We start from the raw sequence: 20,933 nt of genomic DNA, 5'->3' as shown, positions 1-20,933 counted from the left end.
AAAAGGCAAGTGTTAAAAATGGTGACTTTGGGTGCTTCCTTATTTCTCTCCTGACAAAGATTTTACTCATGGGGGAGGTGTTACTGAAGTTTCTCCCAAAGCGGGAATACAAAATAAAATGTGGGAATTTTATCTCAAGAAAAGCAGTTAAGGATTTTTGAAGGAAGCCAAAAGAGAGAGTGGATGGAATGAGCAGAATTTCTCAGAAGCAGAGCTTTGCAACTTCTCTACAGATCCAATCTCAAGTGGGACTAGAAAATTTTGAATTTCCTCTTTAGAAAAAAATATCCAAAGAATGTTGGGAGAAGTCAAAATATGTAAGCCTTTCATGGGAGGCTGGGCTGTACTCCCATGACACGGTATACACAAAATAACAATAACTTACACACATCAGTTGGTGCATGTTACTCTAAGGCAGCCCTTTAACACCACAGACATCAGTGATACACCTAGAGAACTTTCTGTTTCCCAAAAAACTCTAACCTCATACAAATGCTTGGCCTGCTGTTCAGGGCTAAAAGGATGGAATAGAACTAGGCCCATCCCCAACGGCTGACAGGAAGGATCCAAGGAGGGCTCCCGATTGCACAGAGGCTTTTGCAGTCAAGAAAATGAAAGCAGTGAGTGTACCCCCTCCTCCAGATCTTGCCACTCAAATTGGGAAGGTTGGGAATCTAGTATATGGAGATGCTGGAGGTGGGGCCTTCATCTGAGGAGAGTGAATATTTGCACAGAGCTACTGCCTCTTCTTGCTAATCAAATTCACCCATTGTGTGCTTGGAAAAACATCTCTTCTCCCTAATTAAACACACCCCTTTTGAGGGAAGACACAGCTCCCCTTTTCCTATGGTTACAAATGAAAGGCCTATTAAGTCTGATGGGCAGAAAAGTGGGTGTAGGGGGAGAGAGAAACGGAGATAACTCCAACTCTCATCACCCCACACATGGCGTAAATGGAAAAGCTGGTTGAATCCAGTCCCATCCACTACTTTCTGAATGACTGAATGGCATAGTGAAGAAGTGAGGCTGGGCATTCTTGCACCGGTCACTAAGGTCACTGGAAAGGAAGGAGCAGAACAGCCAGGCTTAATTTCCAAACCTATTTCTGCTGGCTGGTTCCCCAAACAGATACAACCTCCAAGGCTTAAGAAAGTCCAAAGCAAGCACCCACACGTGAAGCCAAAGCTCCATTTGCTCCTTTCCAACCAGCTCAGAGCCAAGCTTCTAGGAGCTCTGGTGGGTGGTGGAAGATATTTCTTCCTTCCTCACAACTCTTACTCCAGAACTGCTTTGAAAAGCAGTGGGAGATCTGGTAACCCCAGCTATCAAGAGGCAGACCTAACCTACACAGCCCTGGGTTCTGCCTCTGTTCACACTAAAATGGTGAGAAGACAGTCTTATCTACAGAGATATTCTATAATCCTATGCCAAGTACTTGGAAGCATTGATGTTCTCCATCGCCGTTCTCATAGCATCACAGATGAGGTCAACTTTTTTAGTGTCAGAACTGTGAGGCTCACAGGCATTGGCAGGATTCAGAGGTGGGTACATAGTCTTTGTGAAATCTTCTTCTCTAGGAAGGAGCATATCAGAAAAGTTTGGTTTCAGTACCTCCAGAATATTAATATCCATGCAGCATAATCATACGTATATTGTAAGCCGTCCTGAGACGGCCGCTTGTGCAGGATGGGATAAAAATATCCTAAATTAATTAAATAAATAAATAAATAAATAAATAAATAAATAGCATGTAGCAAGAGTGATTAAAACAGCTGGGAAACACTTGTATGCTAAGCTTCCCAAAGGAAAAAAAAAAGGTGTCCACTTCCTAAGAAACTAAGAAAGTGACAGGCAAACCTCTCTTGTTCCAAAGTTTTAAAAGCCCCTGGAAAACACACCTATTCACACAGGCTTTCTCCACTCTGTGAGGGGCTCTGTTACTACCCTGCTTTCTTGTTACGAAAATGTCACTGTTTTAATACTTTTTAGCTGAATAGTTTTCATCCTGTCATGTTGTACTTCAATGTGAATTCCTTATAGATTTTAATATATGGATGTTAAAGTATTATAAATATTATAAAGAGTATGACTCCCCCCTCATCCAGTCCTCACAAAACTTAAACATATGTTTAATCCAAAATATCCAATTCCGACTCCATATTACACCAGCTCCTAAACCAGCCAAAAATATTTTGTTTGTTTTCATTGTAAGATGTGGCATTTATGCTGCTCTTGTGAGATCTTGCTTGTCCCCTCTCAGTATTCTAAAGACTTCCAAGACAAGAACTTGCTCAGGGTCTAAATACATACTAATGGAATGCATGTAATATTACTGTCACACTGTTTTTGAAAAAGCAGCATCACTGGGGAGGGAAGCTGTGGGAAGACAGCTTATAACATTTTTACTGTTGTTGTTATGAGAGAGAAAAACTTTGTGGGGGTGCAGATTTCAAAATGAAAATTACATATGAGGGAAGGATTAATTTAAACCTCCATCTGAACTGAAAGCGTTTTACTAAGCTATACTCACTTCAACTCTGTGAGAAACAAGTTGATATAATTCACAGAATCCACTTGTTTGATGAATGTTTCCACGTTTTCCAGAAAAACCTGAAATGAAACAAAGTTAAACTGTACATCAACTTATCAGATTCTTGTTTCTAATATGCACAAGGAAACAATTGCAAATTCCATGCAGAAGTAGGTTTTCATGGCCCTTTCACAAAAGCAGCGCAGATTACTTAGTATGACTAAACCTGTGCAATTGTCATACAATCCTTGCATGTATCAGAAATGATAAAAGAATTATTTAATGTTAGTGTGATCTGGTCATACACTAATATTCCTGATCATTTAAGAGAGAGGGATGCTCCTATCATTTATTTGGAATGAGAAACAAATATGCCTCTTGTTTCAGGTATACATAAAAATGTACATATATAAAAATTTAATTTTTTATATATTCACATATATAAAAAATAAATGGATAGAATGATCACTTAAAATTCATGCAATTAATCAACTGTGATCTGCTTAACTGAATGAACCACCGGAAGGACTTTCAATATGCAGCATGATCTTTGATGTCCAGGTGGCTCCCAGGGCAAATACCCTTGTTACCTCATCCTCATACTGACTAGTGGCATGAGCAGTACACTTTGATCCATAAGCATCTATTTACATATCTCCATCACTGCTGCGTACGATGCCATCGGAGTAAAATGGCATCAGTTTCACTCAAACTTGCCTTTGGATTGTGGTCATAGATGAGGTTGAGATTGATTCGCAGCTTCCTCATGCATTCAAATGCTTCCTTAAACTGGAGGCTGGTAGGATAGCAAGAAAGGTGCTAGTCAGTTCCAGAACAGTCACCGATCCAGAACACAGGCTCTCTCCATGGCCCCAAAGCTCCACACACAGGGAAGCCCATTGCTTGGACTCACCTGTCCAGCCACTTGCGAACTTGGGCCAAAACAAGGGCTCGATGATGAATGGTCTCCAAGTTTCCTCTTGGCATCTGCATAAGAGACACCCACAGACATCAATTCTGGCAGCAGAGGGTGGGATCTTGGCCACCCCTCCTGAAACCATGTGCACGGCATCCTTGGCCTGCAGCACAGGGGAAGGCCTGCAATCCATGTACCACTTAGTGCAAGTGCTTCATGGCAGCTGCCTTGAGCTCACCAACCAGAAGGGAGAATTTTAGATACACAAATCAGAAGAAAATACTTTAAACATGGCATTTGCCAAGTCTGTTCAGACACACTATTTTTCTGAACTGAAACCAGAGTCACTTTTTGCTGTCACATGCCCAGACATTTTCTCCCAAGGCACGCCTAGTTTTCTTCAGACACCCGAGCCTCTCCTTGTTCTTCTTTAGGAAGCACAAGGCCTATACTGCAAGGATGCGCTCACCGTACCACCCCAAGACTGGCAGGCGAGGAACAAGGATACCACTTCAACTCACCCCAAGATGCCGTTTTTCCCTGCAGGGAACCTTTCAGACATGAATCGGCCCAACATGCTGTCTGAATGCTGCACTCCAGTAAAAACTGCATGATGTGATTCATTAATTTAATGTTAATGATTAAATAATTTAATGATTCATTAATTTAATGTTAATTTTTTTTCCATGGCACAAACGAACCGCTTTGGAGCTAGCCACTTTGGGCTCCAAAATAAAAAGAGCACTGACCTGCAATATTAACTTTGTATCCTGCGGCACGATTGTGACTATCCGGGAACCTCTTTCAATCTTGCGCAGTGTCTCACTATCGGGGACTGAACCGCTGCCCAAATCTGATTGCAAAGCTGAAAACATCACTGTCAGTGACCCTAATAAAAGCTTCTATTCGGATCTTTTATGAATGAGGAGGGACACCCACTGGGCACACACACACAACCCAGAGATATTCTGCTATCCAGAAGATACAGTTTATATAAAGCATAGAGAAAATTGGGGGCTGACAGCAAGTCATAGTAAAAATCCTATAGAGGAACCTAGAGACAGGTGTGAAGGTTCGTGAATGAAGTTCAGTGGCTGAAGCTGAGCGGATTTCTTCTATAAACTGCTTGCATCTGAGACCACCTAGGAACCAAACAGGTGAAGCTCCACAGAGGAAGCACGATGTATCATAAATGGAAGAGTGCAGCATCAGTGCAGCATCTTCCCATGAAATATTTGCAGGGCTGTAAGAAGGGCCTAGATTAAACCAGTTGTTCTTGCTTCATTATGATAGCAGAGACATGTTAGGAAATGCTAAGCAAAGCCTATTCAGCTATTCAGTACTGGAGAGAAATCCCTGCACATGCACGGCAGAGAAAGAAAATGGCATCGATTCATGCTGCGCTGAGTTTATCTGAACTTGGTATTTTCTTGATTAAACACAATAACATTGGTTTCTGCCAAAGTTATTTTCAAATAAATGCAGTGCATCCCGGATTGGACATTAGTCTGCCTCACTCCACTCCCATGCTGAGTGGTCAGGTGTGGAGTCTACCGTGGTCAGGAAGGGTTGTGATTTCTCCTTGGGAATTAATATATCTGAACAGTTCCTGTGTCTCATGACTGGAGGAGATACTCAAACACTTTTCTCATGCAAGTAGGTCTGGGAAAATGATGCTGCAGGGAAAATTTGTGCATATGGCTGCATATGCTCTGAAAACACAGCATGGTGGAATGAGAAAGAAAGTTACCAAAATCAAGGAACACTAGCAGCCATTCTGAAGAAGCAAAAGCAACAACCGTCAATGTTTGTGTGTGTGTATACACATACATACATACATACATACATACATCTATATATATATATATATATTATTATTATTATTACATGTCTATATCACCCATACCCGAAGCTTTCTGGGTGGTTCACAACATTTCAGTCACCCATCCAGATTTCAGCCAAGGCCAACCCTGCTTAGCTTCCAAGATTAGGCAGGAATCAGACACTTCAGGCTACACACACACACACACACACACGCACGGAAGTAATATGCAAAAGAGGTCTAAGAAAGAAACAACCAATCAGTGTATCCCTTATTGCTAGACATAGCCAGGATGAATACCTTTCAGTGATGTGTTCCTTAGAGATAGGCACTGGCAAGTATGAGAGTGTGTGGTTAACAACAGAAACTCGTTATGGATTGCAAAGGAGGTGACATTCGAAGCAACCTGTGGAAAGCAGAGAAACAGCCCATCTTTAGGCCGTGATGCAATCTTTCTTGTTAAAGAGACAACAGATGAAACAGATCCATGAGAACAGTTAGTACCTCAATGTCATTAATAAAGAAGCGACATCTGTCAGTCAGGCCAAAGACAGTTTCCTAAGAAGACAAAAACAATATATGCTAAAAGCTGTTGTAAGAGGAGAAATATATATAAAGGCAATAAGCATTCTCAAAAAAACAAAAGAAGCTAATAGTATAGGAATTCAAAGACCTGGAGAAAAATACATTTTAAAAGGACTAGTGTTCCTTTTTTAAGACAACAGTCCAAAAAACAGCCAGTTTACAAACTTTAGATATTCAGAAAATCACAATCAATCTGAACTTCATGGGTAAAAATATGAACTCAGGAATAACTCCTTTAAACCTGTATTGCAAAACCAGTGCTCATTCATTGACTTACTTCATCACCAACTACAGCTAGTGCAGTCTGCATACATGGAGAGGGAAACCGGACTGCGGACCCACGGCTACTTAGCCAAGGGGTGACAACTGGAGTTTCAGCTCCTGAAGTATAACAGAGAGGACTGATCAGGTCTACATTGCAGGTTGACCAGAGGCAGGATAATTCACCATGGATCTTATCTTGGAATAGCACTGGACAGGCCAAGCTTCCAATCTGGTTTGTTTGTTTGTTTGTTTATTTATTAAAACATTTTTATGCCGCCCCATTCGCCGAAGCCTCGGGGCGGCTTACAACATAGATAAAACAATAAGTTAAAATATCCATATAAAATAATCTTAATTAAAACACACATTATAAAATAAGCCGCCCTGGCCAGATAAAATTCAATTGTATTTAGCATTTAAAATGTTGCTTAAATAAAAAGGTCTTAGCCTGGTGCCGAAAAGCAAATAACGACGGCGCCAGGCGGACCTCTCTGGTTGGCCTCCCTTCCAGCAGTAGATTAGAAACAGGGGTAAGCAGCCTCGTGCCCTTCAGGTGTTTCAGACTACAGCTTTCATAAGCCACAGCCAGCGTGGCCAAAGGAATTATGGGGCCTGTCATCCACGATATCTGAGGGGCACCAGCTTGTCTATCCCTGGATTAAAGAATGCCCTGGAGGCCTTGGTGTGAGCATCTGCAATCTGCATGTTTTCCATGGGAACTGTAATACACTGCCCTAAGAAAGAGACGAGTGGAATAGACAAACTGAGCTTCAGAAACAAAGCAACCAACCCTGCCGTCTACCTGACATTCTCTCCGGCTCTAGAAAGATCTAATGCTATTATACACAATGTGCATCTGCAGACAATTCTTTGCAATCCAGCCCATATACAAAGCTTCATAATTTGCAGCATTTTGCAAAACTAAGTGTGAAATGTATTAGGCAAGGTGACAGGGGCTCATAATTCATAAATCAGCTCATGGGTTCTCAGGACATTTGAACATAGAAAGCTGCTTGCACCAAGGCTGATCACTGGTCCATCTAGCTTGGTATTGCTTGCTTTGGCTGGCAGCATCTCGCAGAGGTCCCAGGCCTGGTTCTTTTCCAGTCATGCTGTAGAGGTCTTTTTATCTGTAGACACCTGGACTAAACTTCCCAATGTCAAAAGCCCAGCCAACTGATGTGAATATCAGTGATCATTCATACCCCAGAGATACTTCATTATACGACCATCAGAAAGTTGCAGAGCCACTGATTTGGTCTTTGGGTTGCAGCTCAGGCTAATGACATCTCCCTCCACCATCACAGGTGAGCTATGAGAAAATGCACAAAAGAGAAACAGTTGATCATGCCGTCTATGTTCAACTTGCACTCAGGGCTTCTCTACACAAAGCATTCATTCATTGCACTATCATGATTCCTCTTTGTAGGTGCTCTACATGATGCCCCTCCTTGCTTTCTAAACATTTCTATTTTTTTAAGAGGATAATGAGCTATTAAAGGGCTACCCCACTATAAAACACGGCAAAATGGTCACGTATTTTTGCAGTTCTGCTATCCCATTGTACCACCTTGTGGTTGCCTAATGGAACATATAGAAAAGCAAAGAAAAAAATGCTGGGGGAGGGAAAAAATGGTAATGGACCCAATCTTATTCCTGCAATGAATCTGGAAAGAGAAACCTTGGTAAAACGGCAGATTAAAATGGATTAAAAGCCTAATACATTAAAAGTCTTCAGTCATTTTTGAGACAATTATTGCAGAGGGAAAATGTAGGCACCTGAAGCCCAAAATGGAATCTGGACTGTCTTCTAAAGTGAATCTTACAAGGCAAGAATCCAACTATTAAAGCTGTATAACTCTTGCTAAAAATCATGGTTATACAACATCCACCCAGAAGCCCCACTGAGTCGCATTATTAAGCACTACTAGATGGTTAAAATCGATCCGATGCATACAAGCTTCTGGGTACCCAGCCAGAGAACAGTATGATATAGTACAGCCTTCACCAACCTGGTGCCCTCCAGAGGCGTCCAACTACTACTTTTCACATACACAACCACTAATCCCATTGGCTGGGCATTGTAGTCCAACACATCTGGATGATGCCAAGCAGAGAAAGGCGCCCAAAGGGAAAAGTGTGTTCGGCTTGGCTGGGGAGGATTTGGATACAGACCCTCAATTCAGCTATGAGCATCACAGGGCAGTTGTGAGCAAGCTCCTGGATTTTAGCCCAACCTGTTTTACAGGATAAAATGGGAGCGCTGGCCAGAGCTTCTGGGAAGATCAAAGGGATACAAATATGGGGAATGAATAAAACAATACAATAAAACCACTTAGGCATCTAAGCACCATGGCAAAAAATGAAGTTTGGTAAACATTTGAGTGGCAACACTTGACATTCTCAGAAACTGAGACTCTGTAACACAGGCCAGACGGAGCATTTACTAAGCTGGATCAAGTTCTGTCAGTTTGAGAGGTGTGTGTGCAGGCTTCTAAGTTACACCAAACATTTTATTAGGCAGAGATGAACATCAGCTTACAGATTGGGCTCCAATCCTGTACTTGACTTCCCATGCAGTCTGCACTGAGCACATTATATCCCACACATCCATAACTTACACCAGGGCCATGCCCTTTGCACATCAGCAATACCAAGGTGCCGAGCAAGATGAATAATCTCCCAAGGAATCATTGTCGGCGTTCCCTAGTGCCATTAGTAGTGCATCTTAACTGGCTGCTCTTCTGCAATGTTGATATTTCCACACATTAGTCACAGGCAGACAGGCTCTTGTGAGAACAAGCAGGTCTGGAAGAACTGGCTTTCCATGTTCACCAGCATGGACACTGCAAGAGCGGCTGCAAGGGATCAGCTGGCCAATTCCAGAGGGGCATTTAGACAGAAATTTGCCCTGGGATTCCAGAAACACACACAAACACAAGCACACTTTTGTGTTTTGTGATGAACACTAAAGCCAAAAGACCTGTCTAGTACCTGATATCAACATGTCCTCCTTCTGCTGATGGGGACAGCTTCAGATGGTGAAGGACAGTGTGAGCTGGGAGGTGGCCCTGGCTAGCACCCAGGAACAGGTCCTCTTCCAACCATGTGACAAGGCGAAGCCACAATGGATTCCTCTCTTCTTTTTCATCGCTTAAGTCAATCCTGCGACAGTGGCCAAAAACACAGATTATTTACCTAGCATAATCCCTCTAGTCTGAGGCCAGGATTTCATCAGGGCCATTTTCTGGGGTTTGGCAAGGTTCAAGGCAAGAGGGGCTGCGCTTGAAGGCAAAAGCCAAAAGCCCCCCAAATATTGGAAATGTCAGCATAGTTTAGCATTATTTTAGGAGAGGCATTTACGCTTTTTAAAAGGGGGGGAAATTGGATGAATTCCAAGAAAGCACCAAAAGATTGGTAGTTGGGGGACAGGGGCATGGAGAAAGGGGGACAGCCACTGGGGATCCCTGGAGGCTGGATTTGGGTCCAAGCCTGAGATTCTGCATTGCTTGCAGAGTATATCAGTCAGGTAGGTAAACTACCCCTGCCTCCATGCAGCTCAACAGCTTTCTAAAATATACTAAGTGACAGCAGAACATTTCCCTTTTTCCTCTCTTTCCACAGACTGAGAATGAAACCTTAGAAGTGCAGTCCTTTGTTTGGAACTTCACTGGATACAGAACAATATAAATCAGAGCAGCATTCTCTAAGAGATGAGAGAAGTATCTGCCCATGCAAAGAGGGGAATCCCAATTCAAACTTCCCCTCCTTCCCTCCCTTTCAGCAAAGCTATCCTCTACCTTCAGGATAGCTCCTGCTGCTTGTGGGCAAGATGGTGGGAATGCCAGCCTTCACAGACTGCTTGCTTCTCCTGTTTTCACCTTGCTTCTCCTGGGTCAAGGTACATCCTCTCCCGTTCCAGTTCTGAAAAGCCTCCTTCCCTTTCCAAGGCAGGCTGGTTCTCACCGTCTGCCTGCGAATCTTCTCTAGAGAACCTTGACACTGCCCAGTCACCTGCCTGCCTCTGCCCCTCCAACTCTTTCTCTGAATTGGACGATTCTATCTGAGCAGACCATACTGTGTAAGAGACAGGGCACCCCTCTATAATACCTAGACAAACCAGGGAGAGAGCAACTCTCAGTAATCTCTGGAAGAATTACATACTGGTCAGGGGTAACCGGTCCGGACAATTTACTTGGTGAACACAACAACCAGAGGGACTCTTCAAAAGCTTACCTGAGGTATGTGACTCAGATTAACGCCCTCAATAGTTTCTAACTATCACCACACACCCCAACTCTTACTCTGTCTTCCCTAAATGGTACCTAGAGTAATAGAATACACAAAATCCAGCCTCTAGCCAATCCAGCCTCTAGCCTCCGTCTGACATTGAACACTGAATTCAGTTCCCTCCAGAAGTGCATTCCACTCTAAGTTTAGCCACGGGTACCTGTATGACTTTTCCAGCCGAGGGACCACAGCTAAAACTTTGCTTCCTTCAGCTGCACCGATTTTAACTGTGGAGTCTGTATCCGTATGGCCATCTGTTAGAGGGCAGAAAAAAGAATATGTCACAAGCCACAATGTCATCTCCATCCCAGGGTGTTTTAATTATGAGCTAACAATGAAACAGGGAACAGACCCCTGCAGCCTCTGCATGTAAAGTTGCAGATGAATCGATGCAGGAAAGTCTTTCTTGAAGCAAGAAAACTAGAAAATGGCAGCCTGAGTTCAGTTTCCAAAAAGAGTAACTGGGGATCCTTAATGCAGCTACCAAACCTTTGCTCTTACAAGCCAGATTTGTTTCCTTATCTAATAAGAGTCATAATCAGAAAACCAGAGCTCTCTCCAGCAGAATTCCCCATGCAAAGACCCAGCTTTCAAAAATATGGATGCACTTGTGGGTTCAAATAAAAACTAATCTGAAAACCGCTGTTCCTGTTGTTACTCATAAAATGCAGGACTGAAGCCACATTCAGACTACCTACCAGATCTGTAAATGTGCAGCCAATTCCTAGCATCCAGGACAGCAAGATCCCCACACCTAGAAGGCTCTGCAGAGAAGGCAACTTGATTGACAGCACAGGGAAGCTGGAGCTGGTATGTACAAAGAGGTGGGGGGACCACGGCATGCCGGAAGGAGGTCAGTAGCACCTTGTCTTTCAAACAGGAAGAGAGAGAAAAATCAACCAAATGTGCATCTGTGCGGAAACTGAGATACAGAGGTGGACACACAATCCTTGGGCTCTTCCTTCAGCCCTGAATGGTACTTCCTTCAGTACCATTGTTGACTTTCTTAAAAATCGAACAAGAGTCAGAAGATAAGGAGCAGCTGTGTGGATTTCAGACAGAGGAACGGTACTTGGCAGATCTGGGGGACGTTTGTTCAGTTTCTCACTTCCACTCCGCTCAGGTGGGATTGGCTGTAGCACCATGCTAAGGCCAGGTTCAAACCTGCATCCCTTAGAGAGAAAACTTTCACATGGAAAGCTAATTTAGTTTTTCAGCTGGTTTGTTCATGTGTTCAGCTGCCAACGTACATCAAGGACAAAATAATCATTTGACTTAAGAGGCTGAGCAGGGACAATCAGAGGCCAAATCTCACCTCTGCTGTGAACTCACGAGGTGGCCTTAAGAAAGACTCAGCTGCCTGTTGGCAACATAGCACTAACAACCTCAACCTACCTTACAGGGTTGTTGTGAGAATGGTTGAAATCACAGGGTAATATCTTATGTTTCTGTGTCAGTAGAACCCACCCACCATCAACACAACAGGAAGAGGAAGAAAAATAGGTTGTTAGTAACTCTGTGGCTGTATTATTCATTTAGATGAGGTTTCTTTAAAGGATTGATGAGTTCCTTCAAAGCAACACTTATAGGCAAGTTCTTAAACAGGGCTAAGTATACTCTTCAATTTCATAAAATATATAATGCACAAAGAAAATTCCAAACTCTGTCTAAATCATGCAAATATCTTTATACCAGCTTAATTTGCATAATTTATTATGCTCCCATTGTCCATGTGGAGGATCATGGAGCTAGGAGTATGCTGCTGCTGTCAGAGACCTGACCAAGCGTCAGAGATTATCTGGTGAACTGCACAGTTGTGGTCATATGGACTAGAAACTTTCTTGAAATACTTAGCCTTACCTACACCACAGAGTTGCTGTTGGGAGGATAAAAAAATGGAGCCCTGCGAGCCACTTTGGGTTCCTCTCAAGAGAAAAAAGACAGGATATAAATGCAATCCTGCTGCCGTGGTTATCTGAGAGTGTCACATTTTCACACAATAAGAATGCAAGAATTGCCTAGGTGGACCAAGCCAAAGTCCACCTGAACCAGCATCCTTATTTCTGCAGGAGCCAGCGGGATGCTTCCAGGAATCAAGGTAAACCTGGAGCCTTTCCATGCAATCATATTTGTATTATTTTTGTGGCAAGCACAGTACAGGTGTGCAGCACAGGTGTGTTTGTGCGTGAGGAGCAAAGGAATACATACATACATACATACATACATACATATTGAAAATTTACTAGCAGGTGGCCAAATCCCAGCGTGTGGCCTTTTCCCACATGCACTGTCTGCCTTTGAAAACTCCAGCTCACTGGAAACATACCTCCATCAATAACTGCCACGCTTGCCGTGCCATCTGCCCCTTCGCCAGCGCTGCGGTCGGTGCTCCAGTGCCAGTCATAGCAGAGATAAAGCCAGTGCTGTCCAAGGAGGTGAAGTCGACAGGGGTGCTGCTGATCCCATGCCAGGGCCACGAGAGCTTGGCTTCCTTCTGAGCCACCAAAATGCAGGCTTTGCTTCAGGTACCAGTGATAGTTCCCTGTTGTCCACAGTTGAACTGTACGCAGAACAGGCCATGGTTACAGGATTGGGACAGGACATTGCACCTGGGGCTCCCAACTAGGGAAGCAGAGACCTGACTTCTGAATCTTCCTATCCTTCAAGGTTTTAAGAAATTCCAGCCCTGGTGTTTTGGCACCCAACCAGCTTGCCAAACAAGCATTTCCTGGGCACCAGTAGCAGCAGAACAGCCTGCTCCTCCCACCTTTTCATTCAACATCATCCTTTGCCTGAAGGCTGGCTGACGGGAAATTAAGCAGCAAGCCTAGATCACTAATTTGTTGGGCAAATGGGGAAGATGCCAGACTTGGTCCTTACCTCTAATTCTCTTTCCCCTCCCTGCATGAAGAAAAGCCAAAAAGGTATTGCAGCTGCAGACACCACACACATTGCTATATGTGCAGTTTATGCAAGGCCTCCTTCCAAGAGAAGGGGGCATGCAAAGGCCTGAGGCCAGGAATGTACAAACCAGGGCTTTTTGGTGGAGGCCGCAGCTAGCTGTAGGCCGCTCTGAAACCCTAAGAGATAATGACTCAGTGTTCTTACCATACATCTGTGGTTCAGCGTTGTTCTCACTTTTCAGTTCTTCCAGCCATACAGCCAATATAGTAGAATCCGAATTCCAGAGCAGCTCATTTACCTAAAGTGTAGATCCGGCTGTTGCATTAACCACAACATTTTCCAACAGAATGCTTATTATCCCACCAGCTACAATCTCCTTCACAATACCTCACAGTGTAAGCCTGCGTGTTTGGGTTCCTCCAATTACGGGCAAATTGCTTTAGAAACACATGAGGATATAGTGTGCAGAGTAACAATGATTATGTTAACAGACTTTCCAAGAAAGGAAATTACCTTGTTTTGGCCTTTCTCAAAAGGAAGTGTAAATTCACCATGAAGGAGTCCATTTTTTTCAAAGAACACAATGTCATGTTTGTTGGCTTTATCTTGTGTAGATGCAATCAAACTTCCAGAGGGCCTCAAGTACAAGAAAGAAAGAATATTTTAGGGCAGCAATGTTTCAGGGAATAATTCCCAAATCACACTTTTTGTTCACTAGGAGAGATGAAGGGCGAGAGGGTGAGAGGAGTGAAGACCCACATATTCCAGGGATGACCCAGTTACTTTGCCCAATCAGCAGCCACTGAGAATCAAATTTTCCTTTCCTTCACAGCCCCTAGCTTGGTCAGGAAATAAGAGGATCCACAATTCATACTTATCTGTCATAGGCCTGGTTCACATGAAATGACAACTCAAACCATGGACTGAAGAGTTGTTCAGTTGTGGGTACAGAGAATACTCTAATAATCCACAGTTCAGAAACATCCCACAAGTCAATGACATTCTCAACCTATACTCTGGCTATTCTGATTTGTAAGGCCCTGTTTGCATTTGTGCGAATCCTGCACTATGATTTAACTATGAGCTGTTAACCTCAAACAACCTTGGAAGAAAATCCATTGTTTGTTGTTGGGTTGCAAACTCTGGGTTGTTTGTTAACTATGGTTAAACCATAGTGCAGGGTTCACATGTAACAGCACATGATTCCACAACTGATGCTGCAACAAGAACCTTCTACAGTGGGATCTCAGCTCATGAATGCCTCAGTTTACGACCAAATCAAGTCGCAAACAGAAATTTCTGAAAAAATTTGCGTCAGGTCGCGAACTACACATTGGGTGATGATCGCCATCGCACCCATCTCCCCACCCAGCGCGCCCACGATCGTGCCCACCTCCCCCCTGACTGTGCCCACAATCACACCTGTCTATGGCAGTGATCGCGGTTGTGCTCGCGCAGGGATGATGGGCACGATCGCGCTCACGCTCGTGCTCAGGTGGAGGAGGAGGTGGCCGCGATCTTTGCTGTTCTTTGTCACTTTGCATCAACTTTTTGTGATTAAAAAAAAATTGTTACAGAACAGATTAACCTTATTTACATGGGGAAATTTGACTTGGCTCACGACCAATTTGGGTCATGACCAGAGTCCTGGAATGGATTAAGTTCATGAGCCAAGGTACCACTGTACTGAATAACAGCCTATGTTTAGAGCTGTCTGTTTTGTATGGCCTGTTTGGATATAACGACATTGAACAGGACCCAGGGTACTCTACCCCTCTTCACAACACAGTGTACAGCACCCTTTGCCAATCTGGAACCCTTCAGATGTGCTGAACTGAAACTGCTATCACTCCCAGACAGGAAAAAAGTTGCAGCCCAACATATTCAGAAGACACCAGATTGGAGAAGGTGGCTGTGCACAACTTCTGTACCTGAGAGTTCACGGACTGAGCCTCATGCTGAAGTCACCACCCCTAAGATACCAGGCTGGTGAGGCCATGATGGGAATATAGAAATGATGAGCAAACTCCTCACACACAAACAGCGGCTCTTTACTCACTTCCAGGCCAGGGCTTGTCCTAGTCCTGGAACTGGCTCACTTGTAGCCTGCAGGACAAGTTCTCTGCTCCACACTCTCACTTTCCGAGCCCCTGCATATTTTGAAAAGGGGGGAGGAGGCATAGGGAAAAAGAAAACAAGGCTCAGAAAGGCTTCAGGATTTGCAGGCAATGTTTAACCCTGAAAGCCTTCCAAAGAACGTTCCCAGATCAGTACAGAACAGTACTCTTTCTGAGTAACTGTACTCTCATTGTTCATAGTCTACCCGGTGAAACTTTCTCTTTCTCTCTTTAGATTAAAAATACCAAAAAGCCTCTTATAGCAGCAGTGTGTATGTACATGTATATATACACATGTGTGGACAGGGACCCCATGGATTGTATTTGTGGACCATATATGTTTTTGTTCCCTGCACTCATGAACACAGTGTCAGGATGGTGATATGCTTTGCCCCAACTCTGATGTATTTCCCAGCTGCTCACATATAGGGGAGAAAGGAAAGGGATACCTTCAGGAATACCACTGGGGTGCCCTGACCACCACCATGCATGCAGTAGAGATAGCTTTTGCTTTTTCTTAATTGCACGCCAAAACAAAAACACCTATCCACATCCCCTTGTGAGGGTTCCATCTCATGGGAATAAATTTGCATGAGCACAGACAGGGGAAAATATAGCTTGCAAGGTAAAGCTTGGGCCACCATGATTTCCATCCCTTCCCCTTGATCAATTCAAGAATGTTAGCAAACAGCATTTCACTGTCTTCATTTCATACCAACCTGTCTCTGGGCAAACAGCGCTCACTGCAAAATACTGTCCATCTCCTCTCCAAGTGATCCGAGGTCGATGGTCATCCCATGTCAGAACAGGCAACGCTTCCTGGGAGAAATAATATTATCTTCCTATTAATCTGGATCCAGGAGGGGATGGTTGGCCATTAGCCCTGCAATCACATGTACTTTTCCACCTACTTCCCTCTCCCCTCACTTTCCAGAAAGAAGATGGCTAAAAAATTAAGGTGCTCGTGCCACTGTGTGCTACATGGCACAGTCTTCCAGGAGTAGAAACCTGCCCAGATGTTGCCAATTGCTGATCCCTGACATTTTGGCTTAAATGTAAGATTATGGCTTATTGTAAGATTCTGCATAGAGTCCTCTTGGACTCCAGCCTGGTTGTTGTTTCAAGACCGGGCAGTTGGTAACAGCTTCTACAGCTATAACTTCATTAATGTAAATTTCTTACAGCACTCTAGTTAGGCATTAGGAAATGTTTGGTATCCAATGCAGTCCACTTTTTTATCTTTCTCCCCAAGAACTATGGACTACATCAAAGGAAATGTTTTGTCTTTAGATTAACATTAATAATGAAGTGTTCTTATTTCACATTTTAAAATTTTACACTATCTAAAGCACCGGTAAACAGCAGGACATGTGACTCTTGTCAGTACATGGCATTATTTTAAGAATTGTATTAGAAATAATAGCAAGGAAAAGAAGACGAAGAAATAACCATTAAACAATAAAATTAGTTCATGAATTCAAATATTATTGTCTATTTGTATTTTGTCCTCTTTGCAGGAATTTGTTTTTTTCTTATGAGTTTAATAAAATACCTTTGAAGTAAACAAGTATTAATCCATGGTTCTCTCAGGTTTCAGAATTTATAAAGTGGTTTTATTAAAACGACAACAGGAATTTAAAGGCATTTATTATTTATTGATTTATGTTTTCATGTTTAAATAAGGGACCAGCAATGGTTGACTCCAGAGCCAAATTCACACCCCAAAAATGCCAATTGTTGCCCCAGTTCCACCCGAACCTTGCTAAAAATTCATCCGGTCTGTGAAGAGTGGCAGGTCTGGAAAGAGGACTAGCTGGAAGTTCACTGTAGTGGGACAATGGAAGGGGCTGCAAAGGGGCTTTTGGCAGAATGGCTCTACCCAAATTTGCTGAGGTGATTTTGAGAAAGTAGAGCAGACTGATAGTTGTATCTTGCTTTCCTTTAAGGAATTCAGGGTGGTATACATGGTTCCCCGCTTTGCATTTTATCCTCACAACAAGCCTGCGAGGTAGGCTAGGCTAAGGGAGCATATGTAGCCCAGTCTATCTATAATGCTACATCAAAACTTAACAGTATGTGCATCAGCCAATGTAAGCATGAGCAAACCCTCAGGTTCACACTATCCTTTCTCCTGCCTTTCCACCTTTCCCAGTCATTGGCTTATCACTGCATACATGCTAGGAATCCTGGTTTAAAATCAACTCAACTTTGTGAAACAATCTAGCAAACAAACCAGGGTTAGTTGTTGGCTCATTTAGCAACTGGCTAGAGTTTGTTTTAAACCAAGATTTTGGTACATACAAAACGACAAGTCAAAAATTGGAAACATGTCATAGGTTATTCCTCCTCCTGGTTGTTTGGGAGGAGAGGAAAACAGGGATCACATATGCCTGAGGCTTCATTCAGGGTTGGAGGCGGCTGTGCACATAATGCTAAATCCTGGCTTAATGTTAGACACAGATGTGAGCTGGGTGACTGTGTTGTCCTGAAGTGAGCTCCATGGTTGGGGGTGGGCAAAGGCTGAACCTCCTCCCTCCGCTGCTCTAACTGCTACAACAGTTCTACAAGCTTGTTTATTGCGTGGATTTTAAAATGAATGGGTTGTTTGTGTATACAGAGAGGGCCCCTCTTCTTTATACCTATCATCTGGCAACTGCATACTTTTAATACTTTTTTTTGCACACAACCGATCTTCTGATTATAAGAAAAGAATGCATTACCTTTGGCTTCGTGTGAGCTGCCTGCTTGCCTTCTGATCCATGGAACTGTGTTTCCTTTTTACCCCAGCCAACAGTAATGAACTTCCCTAGAAATGAGATAAATGTAACATTTGAGAACTGGAAAATTAGCAAGTTGACAAAAATAGCTATTTCCCCCACTTCTCTAATGCAACTCCCTGGTTCTCAAAGTCTTTTGCAAGCTTTACAAGCTCATTATTACCCATGCATCTCACAGGATGTCCTGCATTTCCTAGCCATAAATGGGACCAGTAGAAGACCTTGTTGTTCCCAAGCAAGCAAGAAGTGATTTTTAAAAGAAATATTACATTCATGTTTTGCTCTTACACTGGGTTCCTCACTAGTGATCTTTTATTGAAGAGAATGGTCAGATCCACCCATGCTTCTCTGCATTATCGCTGCATTAGGTGTTCCCTGATCATTCCCTGATACCTCTAAATAATGTTTACTGCAGTTAAGGTTATTCCCCATTTTCCCTGAAACCAGTTAATAAAGCATTTCATCAGGACTGTATGGGAAGAATTCTGCCAATCCCATTTGAAAATCTGCCGTTTGTCAAGGACTTAATAATGTACACACTTTTGGATTCAATTTAAAAGGTTGATCAATAGTCCACTGAAAAGATTTTAGCCCATTGCCAGCAGTAACCTTTCAGGTTTTTGGGTAGCTTGCATGTTTCTAAACTAGATGCAGGAACATGCTGATAGACTACAATTCCCATCATCCCTCACCATGCTTTACACTGGCCATGGTTAATAGCAGTTACAATTCATCAAAATCTGGGGGGTGGGGGGAATGCACCCTTCCCAATCACCACTTTAGGCAGAGAGATACTTCTATTTGTTTATAAACTTTTATATAATGTTCCACATCCAGGCAGAAAACAGAAACAGCATAAAACATAGAAAGAACAAAAAACTGCATGAAAACGTGGGGCAATAGAGGAATATAGACACACTTGTGTGCAGACGTTGTTTTAGCGGGGGAAGCAGCCCTCTTGCTTCCCAGCTCCCAGAATTCCCCTGCCACACAGACACGGACGCACACACGTTCTGCCACCATTTTTAAAGCCTGCACTCGTGCTGTGAGGCTACACACCAGTTAGTCTGGAGGGCAGAGGTGAGCAGAGAAGCAGCCAGCGTGGTGGTAGGCCAGATGTAGCCTATCCAATGACCACAAAACTCAGGGCAGGTTTTTTTTAATCTCTCTCTCCAGTTTATTTTCACAATCACCCAGTGTGATAATTTAAATTATCCCTAGAGAAGTGTGCCTGATGCCAACACTTTTTTCAGTTCAGCGCCAGGCCAAAACGTTTTTATTTTCCTGTTATTTTAAATGTTGCTGTTGTTTTAAAGATGTGTTTTTATTTGCTGTAATTTGATGTCTGATGCTGTACTTTTATTGCATTTTATTGTATTACCATCCTGGGACTTAGCGAAGGACAGTATATAAAAGTTTTAAATAAATAAAAGATAAATAGGAAGATTACACAGCGAAGTTCATTGCCATATAGGGAGGCTTGAACCAAACTCTTCTCAGTCCTGATCCAACACTCTGTTGATTTTTATTTACGTTTGTCCAAAATAAAAAAGGCCTCAGGGCATCTTGCAATATAAAATAGACAAGGTAAAACTCTCTCCACTGTGCCATACTGGTCTTCTGAGTGACAATGTCCTTCTATGCTCTGTACTTTCCAGCCCAAAGTGGCAACAATAGCAAGCCTGCTCTTATACAAAATACATACAAAACACATACATCTAAACTCTTGCTCACTTTAAATTAACTATGCACACAACCCTTGTATCCTTATTATTCATAATCGTCGTCCTCATCTATACCCCATTTTCCTTCTAGCAAAGAGCCCAGGGCGGCTTACATGCTGCTCCTCAACCCTGTGAGGTAGGTTCGGCTGCACTTCAGTGCCTGGCCCAAAGTTACCCTGTGAGGTTCATGGCTGAATGGAAACTAGAACCTGAATCTCCGAAGTTCCAGGCCAACACTCTCCAGTATTCAATATCTGAAAGTAGATCACCACGCTAGTGCTACCGTAACCACGCCGACCAATTAAATCTATTTCTGTGGTACAGGACTTTCAGTCTTCATTCAGTTCCCTTACAATTTATTTTCTGAGCATCCAGATTTATTTTCTGACCAGCCAGTTTCTGCAGCACCAACTCACCTTCACCAAAGTCATCTTGGTGGATCCGTTTTTCCATAAGTGGTTCAAAGTCTCTTGTCATCAGAATAAGAGTCTGTTCACCTGTCACAGTGCAAACACATCAACAGAGCGTCAGATGAAGACTTCTTAGATCAGCTAAGATGATTTAACCAATTTAGCATATTCATCTTGACACAGAATTCCAGCCCCTATGCCTTGGTGATCAGGACAACTCTGAAAATAACACCAGATAGATCTAGAGAAGAAAATCAGCTGTACAGGCTGAAAAGTATCCATGATAGCATGAGTAGGTGGCATTCTGGTCCTACCTAGCTCCAACTCTGTTGGAATGAGAGCACAGATTGGCAGAGCCGAGTGACTATATCTGCAGAGCATCCGAAAGACTGATTCCAGTGGCCTTTTGAGGACTCAAATCATTGCTTTTTGGGGTCACTCCAAGGCCCTTCCCCACCCAAAGAAGCTCTGCTGGACAACACTGAACAGATGTAATGTTGGGGGAGAAGTATGAACTCTAAGTCAACATCCTGAGTACAGAATAAGATTTAAGATGGATTCTTAACAGTGCTTGGTCATACTTGCCCCAAGTCT

General features: G+C 43.1%; 1 protein-coding gene across 4 annotated transcripts in view; it reads right to left on the bottom strand.

Moving 5' to 3' along the window:
* ELP1 (elongator acetyltransferase complex subunit 1) overlaps positions 1-20,933 on the bottom strand; it is a 54,399-nt gene that overhangs the window by 19,766 nt on the left and 13,700 nt on the right. For all 4 annotated transcript variants that reach the window (XR_006413622.1, XM_044418900.1, XM_044418902.1 and 1 more), the window contains exons 5-23: positions 20,346-20,426; positions 18,149-18,234; positions 16,148-16,247; positions 15,371-15,461; positions 13,825-13,948; positions 13,516-13,609; positions 12,734-12,967; positions 11,106-11,276; positions 10,568-10,661; positions 9,112-9,282; positions 7,323-7,429; positions 6,131-6,234; positions 5,773-5,826; positions 5,569-5,674; positions 4,196-4,311; positions 3,444-3,517; positions 3,248-3,326; positions 2,531-2,610; positions 1,436-1,573 (exon numbers count right to left, since the gene is read on the bottom strand). Coding sequence is in view for 3 of the 4 variants with exons in the window: in XM_044418900.1 (XP_044274835.1) it covers positions 1,436-1,573; positions 2,531-2,610; positions 3,248-3,326; positions 3,444-3,517; positions 4,196-4,311; positions 5,569-5,674; positions 5,773-5,826; positions 6,131-6,234; positions 7,323-7,429; positions 9,112-9,282; positions 10,568-10,661; positions 11,106-11,276; positions 12,734-12,967; positions 13,516-13,609; positions 13,825-13,948; positions 15,371-15,461; positions 16,148-16,247; positions 18,149-18,234; positions 20,346-20,426 (2,104 nt within the window). In the remaining variant the exon portion in view is untranslated. The remainder of the gene's footprint in view (positions 1-1,435; positions 1,574-2,530; positions 2,611-3,247; positions 3,327-3,443; positions 3,518-4,195; positions 4,312-5,568; positions 5,675-5,772; positions 5,827-6,130; positions 6,235-7,322; positions 7,430-9,111; positions 9,283-10,567; positions 10,662-11,105; positions 11,277-12,733; positions 12,968-13,515; positions 13,610-13,824; positions 13,949-15,370; positions 15,462-16,147; positions 16,248-18,148; positions 18,235-20,345; positions 20,427-20,933) is intronic.

Source organism: Varanus komodoensis, unplaced genomic scaffold, assembly GCF_004798865.1.
Source record: "Varanus komodoensis strain SLA01 unplaced genomic scaffold, ASM479886v1 scaffold94, whole genome shotgun sequence".
NCBI classification, from domain to species: Eukaryota; Metazoa; Chordata; class Lepidosauria; order Squamata; family Varanidae; genus Varanus; species Varanus komodoensis.
The sequence above is the reverse complement of the archived record's forward strand: the minus strand, read 5'-3'. Positions and strand labels throughout refer to the sequence as shown.